Source organism: Ischnura elegans, chromosome X, assembly GCF_921293095.1.
Source record: "Ischnura elegans chromosome X, ioIscEleg1.1, whole genome shotgun sequence".
In the NCBI taxonomy this organism is placed as follows: Eukaryota; Metazoa; Arthropoda; class Insecta; order Odonata; family Coenagrionidae; genus Ischnura; species Ischnura elegans.
Window position 1 is genome coordinate 83,863,646 of NC_060259.1, and position 13,315 is coordinate 83,876,960.

General features: G+C 37.7%; 1 protein-coding gene across 5 annotated transcripts in view; it reads left to right on the top strand.

Moving 5' to 3' along the window:
- Positions 1 to 13,315, top strand: part of LOC124170665 (slowpoke-binding protein) — a 178,358-nt gene that overhangs the window by 121,117 nt on the left and 43,926 nt on the right. For all 5 annotated transcript variants that reach the window (XM_046549541.1, XM_046549539.1, XM_046549543.1 and 2 more), the window contains 3 exons: positions 403 to 584; positions 1,920 to 2,026; positions 7,517 to 7,608. In XM_046549541.1, coding sequence (XP_046405497.1) covers positions 403 to 584; positions 1,920 to 2,026; positions 7,517 to 7,608 — 381 coding nt within the window. The remainder of the gene's footprint in view (positions 1 to 402; positions 585 to 1,919; positions 2,027 to 7,516; positions 7,609 to 13,315) is intronic.

Here is a 13,315-nt window from a genome sequence, read left to right on the forward strand (position 1 = left end):
TTAAGTTTGGCCGACTTCTCTCCGATACCTGGGAGATAAACCGATATCAATAAATCAAATGTATCCATGGCGCTTGAATTGTGAGACCAAATATGAATAATGTATAGACTTTACCAAGTTTACGCTGAGAAAAATTGCTGCATTATTTTACAACGTGCTTATAAATTACACCGAGATTGTTGTGCAGCGTAATATGCTATTTATAGATGGTATATCAAATAAGTTAATGTGTAAGTTTTGATTACAAGGTTGGCTAAATGATTAAAGCTGTACGAAACGATTTTACTCATTCATAGTAATTTCTCATAGAACCAAAATAATTACGATTTTTCGTGAAAAAGTAAGAATATCAATGGTTTTTCTACAATTTAAGGCTAAAAAGAGCTTTTCTGTCATCCACAGAGCCGCTGGCAAGACGACTGGGGCCACAAGTATGGCCAAAAGAGTGCCGGACTGCCCCTATCACAAGTGCAGCGCCTCGGGCGGCAGATTCTAGAAGCTCTACTTTTCTTGCGAGACCGAGGCTTCCCACCATGCGGCCATCTTCACTCCGGAAATATTATTTTGCAGAATGGCGTGGCTAGGTACGTACTGTATTCCTTTGACATTTATATTTTATCTTCGAGCAGGATTTGGCTGTGGTCAAAGTAATCTTAAATGTTGGAATTTCAAGGGGACAGAGTATTACCTGCATTGATCTGGACTCATGCGGTGACCAGTGTAGCGGCGAGGGGGGGTTTTGGGGGATAAAATCCCCCCAGAGCTCGAGAAAATTTTAAGTTTAATCCATTTTACTTAATTGGATTGATATTACTAATAGAGTAGTGGAAGTATTAATAACATATCCCTCTTTAAGCTGTAAAACTCACAATTTTGGACCATTTATCCCAAAATTCCGCAATTTATTAATCTCGCACCTATCGCTTATCCTGGTGGGTATACCATACCCCACACACCCCGGTATTCGTTGCACCAAACCCCCCCCCCCCCCAGCCTTAATTCTCAGCTGTGCCCCTGACGGTGACCGCCCGAATCCGTGCAGAGTACTTCATATCAGGTTCCAATATACTACCTTTTATTCTTGAGCTACAAGATACCGAAAATAGAGAAGATCAACTTGGTAATTTAAAGTACAAGCACAGCTAACCTTTAGTATGTATTTGGAGAGCCCAAGTTCATGCAAGGGTCATAGTGGCATATGATTTCTTTCGCTGCAAAAATTTGTTATTTATAGATGACTCCGTAAAGGTTTATCGCCAGTTTGTCTGTAGTGGTCATGAATATTGTTGGCAACGATTAATGAAAAAATCTTCTCGTGCTAAAAAAGTGATTTCATGAAAAAATAACGACTTTTTCACGAATTTTGAAGTATCAAATGCCTTGATTAAGATAATATTGATTGCACGTGAATCCTTGAATAGTCCTCATAGCTTTATTCCATGAGGAAATTCCAATCGCGTGATTTTTTTCTCTGAGTTACTTATTCAAGAATTCCTGATGGAAAATTTTAATCGATTCCATCACTCGAAAGAGCTAACCGCAACACTATTCATTTAATCTGTGCCCAAGTGACATCCAATAAAAATCAACTGCGGAACATTCCGGGTGTATGTACGTATGTAAAACCAAATTCAGTCATTTGGAATTGGCTAGTAATCACGCTCCACGTCAACACACACCGTGTTTATTTTTTATCATTGGAGCATTTTGCTTCGATGAACGAGATAAAAATTGTCTCGGGGTGAAATCAAATTGCTCATCAAAATGATTCTCTTGCATTGTTCAATAACTACTCCTTTAACGTACCGTTTTACCACACTTTTTCACGCCACGTGCATAAGTCTCCTGTTCAGCGGATTGAATTTCTCATTTTAGTACTTCTAACAGCATGTTTAATTGTCTCTTTTTGTTGAAAACAGGCTGACGGGCTTGGAGAATACGTTACTGGGGCATACATCCCGAATCCATCCAACCATTTGGAGTAGGGCCCGAAGTGAACCGCCCGCTATCGACACGGTGTGCTTCGGTAAGGAATAGTAGTAAATTTATTGTATCCCATGCTGGAACACTGATATTTTAGTGCCACTGCCTATTCTCGTGATTCTCCACAAAAATATTATGATTCCGTGACTTTTAAAAAAATAGTTTTTTTCGAAGCCTAAAATGCAAATATACGAAGAGTGCAGGGAGGTTAATCATATTTTAGAGATTAAAATCACCCATTTTTCCTCAGCTCTTTCTATTTGCTAACCTTAATTCCGATTGGGCATATGCCCCTAGAGTTTGACTCCAACTGCGTTACACTGACCGCTGAGGTCTCCACACTCATATAAAGAAGAGTTGCGGCCCTCTCCTCCGGTTGATCAGACAAGCAAAATTGTTTGTGATCTCCCGTCGCCATGTCACGGCATCTTCACAGCCTTATGTATCATTTAAATGGTCTATATTACTCAGGGATGAACACATGCCACCTCGGACTGCCGCCACTTTTTGTCCATGACTGCTTATTCGAAAAGTAACTCGCTTCTATCACAGTTAACCCATACATCTAGAAGTTAACCTTTAATTCTAGAAATCATCCTAGCAGCGAGCGAGCGATGGAGAGCTGCGTCAAAATAATCTTAGGATTGTTGACCAATGATAATTTCCTGTACATTCAAATAGAAACGTGAATTACCTTCTGCGGACCATGGGAAAATAAGTATTTTCATTGATGAAGGTAGCGCATCAATCGTGACTTTGAACTCGCCCGCTTGAAAATCCGAGGAGAAACTGTTAACATTATTCATTAAAAATCACTCATACAGAATGTTGACAGTTTAATTTTACTTTATTGGCATGCAGTTACGATCGTTGACAGTAAAAACTTGCCAATTGTTTCCCGACTGCTGTAGGGTGTCAATATTACGAATGGAAAACAAAGAAATTTGACCAATTAGTGATCTATTTACGATAAAACGATTAAAATGCATTTTTAATCATCCTAACTACGATAGACGCATGAGAAAAAATACACCGGAGATAAAATTGAAAATCATTGAAATTATATAGGGGAGTGCGGGGCAAGATTCCGCATGGGGCAAGATTCCTTTTCCGAAATATTTCTCTTAATGCCGGGATGATGCCACTTGTAGTCAATCAGTTTCATTTACGTGACCAAATGTAGCACAGGGGTGTGTTCAACGGAAGACAAAGAACAACAGAACGTGAGTTGTAGTTATTTTTCATTTTTACCAAACGTTTATCTAAATTGCAGGACCGCGTACTCTTTATCTGGGCCTTGGGACTTAAGTCAACTATTATGTTTGTCTAGCGTTCCTTTATAAGCATTCTATGCCTCGAAAACCTATGTGGTTATCAGGTTTGCAGCTCACGATGTGGTTGTGTTATGGCGCATTAGGTGTCGTGCCGTTGGAGCAAGTGTCCGCATGAGGACTCTTGCCCCACAGGCGATGACTCCGGGCCCACTTTATGCCATTGCTTTTTCTATGACCTCATATTTTCTGATATATATGTAACATGTACTTTGTTAGTAATTGTATTGAAAGAAAATGCGGAAGTGTAAGAGAATAACCGATTGAAAATCATTTGGATAAAAAATGCTGAGGCAGCTACACTGAGAAGGAGCAATGGAGAATCCATTTCCTGCAATAAAATTTTGTTAGACTCACTTCATCCGTGTAAATTTTTACCTACCCATAGCTCACACAAAGTTAGATAAAACTTTCTTTGGCCATCTTAAATGTTTTTACATGTTTGAGTGTGATAAATGAATGACACCTATTCCCGGAAAAGTAAAATCCCGATTCCAAGTAGCAATTTGATTTGGAGGGACTATGAGAAAGCAGCTGCTGTCAAGAATACAGTAAAGGACTTTTTACACTTTCAAATTACTTAAGGCCTTGTACAAAGGTACACATTATCTCCTTCATACGTAACGGTACATACTTCAAGGATGACTCTCAATGCGATGAAAAATTGACATCAATGGGATTCAAACCCGGATCTCTCTGTTGCCGCTCATTTCGCTTCAAAAGCTTGGTGCGGCTGGAAACATTTGCACTCCATCAAAAACGTGGTACCTTATTTTTTATCCAGCGCCCTCTGAAATATTTTATTTGGTTCGCATGGCACTGCCGAGACAGCAACGAATAGAATGGGGAATGCCCATACACTATGGAAGCAAGGAGAAGGCGTGTTTATAGAAATGACGGGGCCAGCAAACAAACTCCGGCTAAGGCCTTTTCAGAGTGTCTTAGCAAGTCTCTCGACCTCCGCCGCGGGACAAAACAAACCCCCTTTCATTTCTCCTCACATTCTACGCCTCACGGAGCGCACAGCGATCTTTTCAGCCGCCGGCGACCTATATCAGAGGAGCGGCGAAAACCAGTCACGCCAAGCACAGCGCTACACTCGTGCGGACCCACACCCTTGAGTCAACCGCCGCCGGAAAACTTCTCGCAAACCCGTCGATCAGCTGCCGAAAGGTACAGACACGAATATTGCAAAAGGGGATCATCAAGTCGGCCTTTAAATGTGTTTCCTCCTACCGCACATTAACCCTTAACCAGTGACGTGCAATTCTTGTTACACTACCAGTGACGTGCGGTCTGGGAGACCGCAATAAATCAAAAATTCATAAAATATTGCTACGGCATTTTTATTGCTTTGTTTAATTTTACTTTGAATGCTTAACTATTCTAAAACTTATATTAAAAATTTTACACTCCCAATACGAACCAATTTGTCATAAAAAATTGTGATTTGAAGTAGGATCAAAAAACTGATGCCAAAAACACTTGAGTTACAATTATTATATTTATTCATCAATATTTCGCCAGATTAAAAATAGGCTTTAAGTGTTAAAGTTGGAAGCCTAAGTAGTAAGTAGCCATGAAATTTATCCCGCTTATTCCTTTTCTTGATGCATTCTTAGTAAGTGTGGTGCGGTCTCACAGACCGCTAATCGAGTTCAATTGCAAATTTACAGAAATTAATAAAAGGAACGTTAAATTTTAAGAGTAGGATGTCCTTGTTATGCAAAAATATGAAGTTAACGAGAATTATAGATATTTTTAAATCTTAATTTTGAAAATATTCATAATTTTAGAAACGCAGCGGTCTCTCAGACCGCACGTCACCGGTTAAGGGTTAAAATAGGCTTACGGAAATCGCCACTCGTGTCGCTGACGGACAAAGTGATCCGAGTTTCACGGTGAAATAAGGTTTAATTAGGAGGATCAACCGAAATTTATACACACGATGACGTGGTCTATCATTTCAATATCTTTTCAATGCAATTCCTGGCATTTTCAAACATTTTAATGCAAAATATTGGAAAAAGTGGATCGCATTGTGCTCATCACCGCGCCATGGACTTTTTTGAAAACCGATTAACCCTTCATCTTTCAGAGATACATTTACCTAATGGAAAGCTTATAGGCGATATAGACCTCTCAGAACCTTAACCAACAAGAAAAGGATAGTTTCAAATGAAGTGAGAAAGAATATCAACTTAACTACCCGTTTTGGAAGTACCAGCCATACCTGTAGGGATACACGAGAATTGGCTCCATTAAAAACCTCGTTACAGAGAAGTTACCTCATTTATATTTTTTCTGACTGGTGGGAAAAAGTCACCCCAGTTGACGATAAGTAATAAAAATGTATAGGAATTCATTTTTAGCCTATAGAGGGTAATTAAAACGTAGCGTAAATACTTTTGCTCTCTTTCTATTTTCCGACTATTTTAAAGCTTCCCGTTTCTCTGTGGATTAATACACTGGCCCTGTTTTATAGCCACAATTTTTGGGGTATGTGATTCCGACAATTGCATTACCAAGAAAAATATTTGTCCTGCGTCGCGTCTTTTTCGGCTTGTAGAAACCGTAATCCCAGCAGGAAATCGGAAAAAATATCTAAAACGAGTTATTTTTAAAATGAACTTCGATTTTTCAAATGGAGCTTCCCATCGTAAATAATTCACGAGAACCTTTTAAACCTCGCGTGAAAGATTTGATGATACTGCAGGCAGACCTCAACACGATTTACGAAATAATTAAAAAATCCGATGAAAAATGAACCGTTGTGTTAAGAAAAAACACTTTCATGTCAAGCAAAGTTGAGGCACCGGATTTATTTCCTCATATTGAGGAAACTATATTTTGAATTATTGCTCTCTGAAAATTACAGTATAATTCTTCGCATATACATTTTTGCAGTACTCTATTTATTTGTTTATTTTATCGTGACTTCTAATATTTCTTCGAGGCTGCCTTAATCTTCCCTTGGATGTAAAAAAAAGCTGCATGTTATAAGTGAAGATTGTTTTTCTGTTTTGGGTAGTGATAAATCTTTTTATTAATCTTATAATCAATTTTTTCAGTCGCAAAGAAATTTTGATGCGGACGGAGGGACAATTGGGATATCCGGGTTTGAATCCCATTGAAGTAATTTTTTCATCGTAGCGAGAGTCATTCTTGGAATATGTATCATTTTATTACTATCGTTATCTGTCGTCAAGTTACTGTGTACACAAGCATTCCTTCGTGCACAGCGTAAAGTAATTTATCCGTCATTTTTTATATCTAGTCATTGACTTAATGACTTCTATCGAATTTCTCGAACTTTTATGAGCTTATTTATTAATCTTCGTCAATACATTTCCATAAATGCATGGGTAAATTATCCTTTAATTAATATATTGCATCAAAATAGTTATTCAAATCGAATTATAACATAAAACCATGGAGAAATTTCCAGCGTTGCAATGAGATATTGGAATCACTCACTCAGTGCTTCAGCGTGAAGGTTGGCTGGAATCGTTTAGGGTAGAGTTCACCTCAAATTAAGCCATAGTAGAGATAATTTCTCACATTCATAATTGAAAGGGTCCCATGGTGCCTTTTCCTGTGGCATATCGATTAATTTAACCGGGCCTTGTCCGAAACATCTTCCCTAGATTTGAACGCGAGAGCCTTATATCAGCAGCCAAGCACCCTACCCACAAGGCTACCACGATAAAATGACAACTGTACTGGGTCGTACTGATACATTCATCTATATCTAAATGTTACCCCAAAAACCGCCTCAATAGGTGTGTGGCTGGGGGTGTTAGGACACCAGCCATTTACAAATAAAAATGAAATTCTCTATCAAGTTCCACCAAGCATTTACTAAAGCCCGCCTAGCATTGTTCGAGAAAAAAAACTAAATTCTCTACCATCTATTCAGCAAAATGTCTCCATCAATTATTGTTTCTATTGGGCCCAGAAATATAGTGTCGGAATGTATGAGAATCCGATGAAAAATGAATTATTGTGCTTGGAAAAAACAGTTTCATATCAAGCAAAGTCATGGCAAAGTCAAGTGAATTTCCCCCTATTGAAGAAACTATATTTTGAATTGTTGCTCCCTGAAAAGTATAGTGCAATTCTTTGCGCATATGTTTTTGGCAATTCTCTACTCATAAATATCAAAATATTATAAGCTACAACTAAATTCTATTTGATTTCAGGTCATATCCTTTTCGAAATGTGCGCCGGATACGAGCTCTACACGCCACAGCCAACGCCGGCACATCTCTTAGATATCCAGGATTACCCACAGGTAAGCCTCTTCCATAGCATTGCCGCATGCCGTGACAAATACCCGTTTCCCAGGCAAATGAAATTGGACATTGGCGGGTTTACGGAATGAGAAAAACTGCTGTGGAAGAACAGGAAGTTTATGGGAAATATTTGATAGATAGAGAAGAGTAAGACGAATAGGAACACGCTTGTAGAGGCTTGTGGACGACGGTGATAAAAGACCCGTCGTTGGGAAATATCCGAAGAAGTGAGCTTAATTCTTCCAAATCACGGAAGAAGAGAGAGCATCAAACTTTACATCATCCCATTATAGGTATTAAGATGGCAGTGAAAAGAATATGAACGCGAAAGGAAAAAAATTTACTGTATCAAATGAAGCGTTAATGCATTTCCGCCCACCGTAGCTATATGGCTACATCCTGTTATTCTGAGCATATGAGTTTCTTGAAGAAAAACCACACTCCTTTGTACTGTTTAATAGTCGCACCTATGCTGTTGAAACTTGCAACAACTTAATCGAGCCGTCAGTTTATTTTTGGAGCAGATCGAAATAAGCCCATCGACGCGTCCATGGCCTCCACTTCCATCGGAAGTGGAGGCCATGGATCATCGACGGCTCTTGCCTAGAAATAGAGTTTGTTTGTTAAGAAAAGAGTCCGTTTCCCTACTTTAAGCCCACCATTTAAGACCATTCTCCGCAGTAGTAATCGGAATGCACTCTAAGAAAGAAACCTTTCAGTGCTCCTATTGCAGTAATAAGAGTCATTCGTAGCAATATATATTAATTTTACTTTCTGATGATTATTTTCTTTCACTATTATATCTATTATCCGGATATAAAAGTGAATGAGACCATATTCCATCCACACGTTTGCCGCGTCGCCATACTCTCCGCCGTCGCTGGCCAGAACCGGAGTCGACCACACGCTCGAAAAAACGATTTAATATTCGGGGTTGCAAGTTAGTGCAAGGTTTCACTTTAGATCCACAATGCAGAAGTTTCATATAACGACGTGGTATGAGTAACTTGGCGGAAGTCCGTGGTAATATGTACTTTTTCTTTACGTTTGTGTAAAGAAATGGGCTGAAAACAGGCTCCACCATTTTGTTATATATATGGTTATTGATGAAAAAAAAATCTTTTAAAACCCTTCAAATGGAAGAAAAAGAAGTGTCAATTAAGATTTTATAACAGTTTTGTCGATAAAACTATTTATGAAACCACTGCACGAGGATAAAGTCGGCAATTTACAGAAAAAATCGAGGGTGGTCGTTTTTCGCTAAATATGTTCAACTTTGACCTCGCATATATTGTTAACGTGAAAACACAGGAAAGAAATAATCTGGAAAGTAATGTACAATTTATTTGAGAATATTTATGCGAAGTTTTAACTTCCTAGCTCTAAAAAAATCGGTTTTGAGGTTTTGGCCAGCTTTTTTCGATTCTAGCCCACCGTGCGACGGAAAGAGACCGGTGCGAAACGGAAATTCAAAATGGACGCCTACTGTCTTTATATTAAATATATAGAGTTTATAGTACTACAGCAGGCTCCACTACGGGGCATTTGCCGCGTTACTGTGAAGCCGGTCTCCGCGCATTAATTCGCACTCCAACTTTTGTCTCCAGTGGACAAGGATCAGTAGCCTTCTGTCTTTTTCTCTTTGAATTCCCCTTCATAACCTTCTTCTTTTTGAATTCCGTTCAGTACATCTCTTGCGGGCCAAAAAGTATGTTTACCTGTATCCTACCGACTGGAACGCCTCTATTTATGGCGACTGGTGGGGATCAATGGAACCATGGGAGTTGAGAATCTTGTGTAGATTATTCATGATTACATACAAGAATAATAATAGTAAACAGGAAATGGCATTCTTTAGTTTATTTTAATTTTCCTTTGTCCAAAACTATGCTAGCCCTGAATATTCATTATTTCTATCAAGGTAACTTGTAGAAATTGAAACCATCATATTATGACCTCGTTACCACCCGGTGTAGGGGTCCTGGTATGGCGATGGGTCATTCCGAAAAATCAAATCGGTGTATAACCAAAATAGTTTACTGGATTACTGAAGACAATCATAGAAACGTAAATATCTTCAAAATCGTAACTAAAAAGTTTACTGTACGGTAATAGGTTATTTTTTCAATTTTCAAACCGTATGAATAAGCTACTTTTGTTACGAATTGATTTTGGGTTCACATACTTTTGACTATCTTCATCTAAATGCTTATATCTCTTCACAGAGTTCTACTCATAGTTTCCTTTTTCACATTTATATCTTTTATTTTCATTATAAAGACTAGTTTACATTCTCTTCTTTATTCCTTATGACTTTTCAAAAGTATGGAGGAGGTTAAAAGCGAAATAAGACGTTACGTGGACATAGTCGTAAAACATCAATACCTTTAAAGGCAATACCCTTGATTTAGTAGCAAAATGGATTTAAAATGGGCATTTATGAACGACTTACAAAAAATTTACAGTTATTTTGCGTGAAGAAATTACAGAAGCACGGAACATCATGATATCGATATGAGAAATATTAGCCGCATTATTTATTTAGATCTACCAAATAAAAACGCAAACCCTATACTCATGCCAGCATCAAAAGCATGAGCATCACTAAATTTTTTCAGTATTGCTAAAAAAGATTATCCCACATTCCCAATCAAGGAAATTTACAATTGATTACTATATTTATTACCTTAAATCGTTTCAGCATGACTTATTAGCCCCCAAAATCTCTAAAAAGATACATTATTTCAAGACAGTTTGCCATTCATCAACGCTTCCGTAGAGTTCTACCGTTTACCTAGGTCGGATAAAAGTCTACACCAGCACGTAATAACATTTAACGCACAACAACTGCTTCTTTAACTTCTGACCTTGCATGCAAAATCTGAGCATAGTCACTGTAGTCAATAAGCTATAATTCTTGTCGTAAAATCATTTTCTTCGCAACTTACGGAAGGGTGGGTTTATGGTTATGGATGGCTCATACTCACCGGCAGTGAAGTAAAGGAAAACCCGCCAGTCTAGCTTTCGTTCCTCATGACGCCTATTTACCTCGACTCATTTTTCCTCGAGTTTAGGAAGTTAAGCCACTCGCACGAGCTTCGCGACCGGGAAAGAGCCGACACGGAATAGTACGATCCATGCATTCTAGTCGACCGAGCCGTTTGTACCAGTCACAGTCTCATTGTGGCTTTTGGTAAGGGAATATTTTGCGATTTGTCAGAAAAGTAAGTTTTTTCTATGCTGCATACATATCTTTTCATGCTTACACAAGTTAGCCGTGTACGGTATCAATAGTAGGCGGTATTTTAAAAAATATCACTGAAAATTTATGATAATATAATAATAATGTAGTATTACAGGGGAAAATCGTATAACTTTACTCAATCCGACATCATCCAGTTATTCTATAGTGTTTATTCTGTGTTTGTTGCCTCGAGAGTGACTTCATTGAATCGCATTAATACAATGAAATGTAAAATACTTTGCAATTCCACATGTATTTAATACTGTACGACTTAGGTTTGTTACGCAGTATGTCATCTTGACGGGTTACGTTGAAACCTATGTCGTAAAGTATTAAATTTGTGTGGATTTCAAAGTTTTTTTTAGATTTCTTTATTCTAGAGAATCTTAAAAAGTAAATCAATACTATTCAACATAATCATTATAAGAAACAGCATTGAATTTGGATTAAACATTTACGTTAGTTTAAATAGATAAATCCGCATCCCCTAGTGGCAATGACAACATCGTGCCAATTCTTCATAAACTTAAACAACTTTATTCGTTCCCATCTCGTTATTTTCCCGCAGTTTCCTTCTATTAAAAAAACTCCTCCTCTGCAAAGTATTATCCACATTTTGCTTTGTATTCTTCAGTATGGGGGATTAAATTTTACCCTCTCGCATATTTCTCAACATGAACTTTTAAAATCTTAAGATTCGCACCGCAATTATAAATTTATAAAAATAAATGGAGAGATGTATTTCTCAATTCGTAGAGCTCATAGTTTGAGAAAAAAAGCTTCTTTGAATTTTTATAAGAGCAGCTGTAAGGAGGAAAGTCCACTCCTACTCCCTCCGGCGTATTTCTAAACCCTTCCCCCCCTCCAGTTCCGCCCCCCACCATTCATTCTCTCCGGCTCGCTCCGTACTCCACCCCACATAAGCAGCGCGATGCGTCCCTTAAATACTTATTCCGTACCCGTTGTAGCTCCAACTTCTCCATTTCAGCTTTCCCTTCAATGCGCTGCAATTTCATGCTTCATTTAACGCAAGACGGTCGTGGGATTTTAAACCCTGGGGTGGTGTAATTTTCCAGGCCAGCTATGCGAAGGTATTTTCATTTGAAAATACTGTAATTACTGCCCGCCCGTGTCTTGACGATAGGTGAACTACTTTCGTATCAGCACGTTCATTCTGCAAGAGAGAGAGAGAGAGTGGCATTCAGCATTTGTAAATATTGAGGTATAAAAGCACGTTATCTTCTCTGGAAATTGGTGAATATTTTTTGTGTTATATTTTTTCTCCCAGTTTTATCCAAAAATCTCTCTTTATCACTTACTATTACAGGTCTGTCACTTTAAAACTTAAATTATGAGTACAAATATTTCGGGTGAGTGAAGAAAAAACATAAAAATATTTCAGGGTTTTGACGGACGATTTGACAATCCGGTGAGGTAAAGTACTAAAGAAAGAATAAATCCTCTCGGACCAAAAGCCGAATATCAATCAGATGACGTAACATGGAAATAAACATGAGTACTTGTTATTAGCTTAGAATTAGCTCCGTTGATAGAAGTACTTCAGACTCAATCATTTGACCCAATTGATCACTAAATTGAAGGATACAGTCATACTGATCAAATTTATGGAAGTATTAATAAATTAAACATTAAAGCCACCCAATATAGCTCAGAGGAACCTCGTTAAATGTATATTAAGCATTAATATCAAGTTTAATTTGATAAATTAGTGATTCATGAAATGCTGTTAGAAATAGACAATATGCCAACTAATTTGGTAAAACAAGCAAAAGCACTGAAGACCATGGTCTCTCAGTACAAATAAACATCTCGTTAAAGAGAAAATAACACCTTGAACATACCTTATGATAACGTAAGGAACGGTCAAATACTAAAAAGATGTACATTTATTGATGCAATTCAAAAACGTGATGAATAGCTAGTGAGAAGTTAATGAAAGAATTCTGTGTCAAAGGATTGAGAGTGGGTATATTTTTGGCATCATCAGAAATATTATTCCACAGATTTCGTCGTAAGTAATTTCAATTGTAGATCTCATCCAAAGAATTGTAATAAGTCATCATACATTGTATATTATGCAGCCTTGCCACGGTTTGGTATACTAAATGTTTTATTTATACCAACCTGATCTAACAATATTGACAATATTCGTTATGTAACATTGGTAAAAAAAATCCACCGCAAATAGTTTTTAAGAGACCAAAGGGAGCCTTCGTGGGTACTGGCGTTAACCGTGGAGAAAGAAACCGTGGATCTAAAACCAATTTCTTATTATGAGAAATTCGCTCGATGCTACCTGACAATATTTAAATCAATGATTTGCGAGTTCACTTCGCGGAATAATCATATGATATAATAAAAATAAATGTTGCTATACCTGACAAAATTTTCCCATAAATTCTTTGCTTTATTTCAAATCTTCACTTCCTTCAAGGATTCAG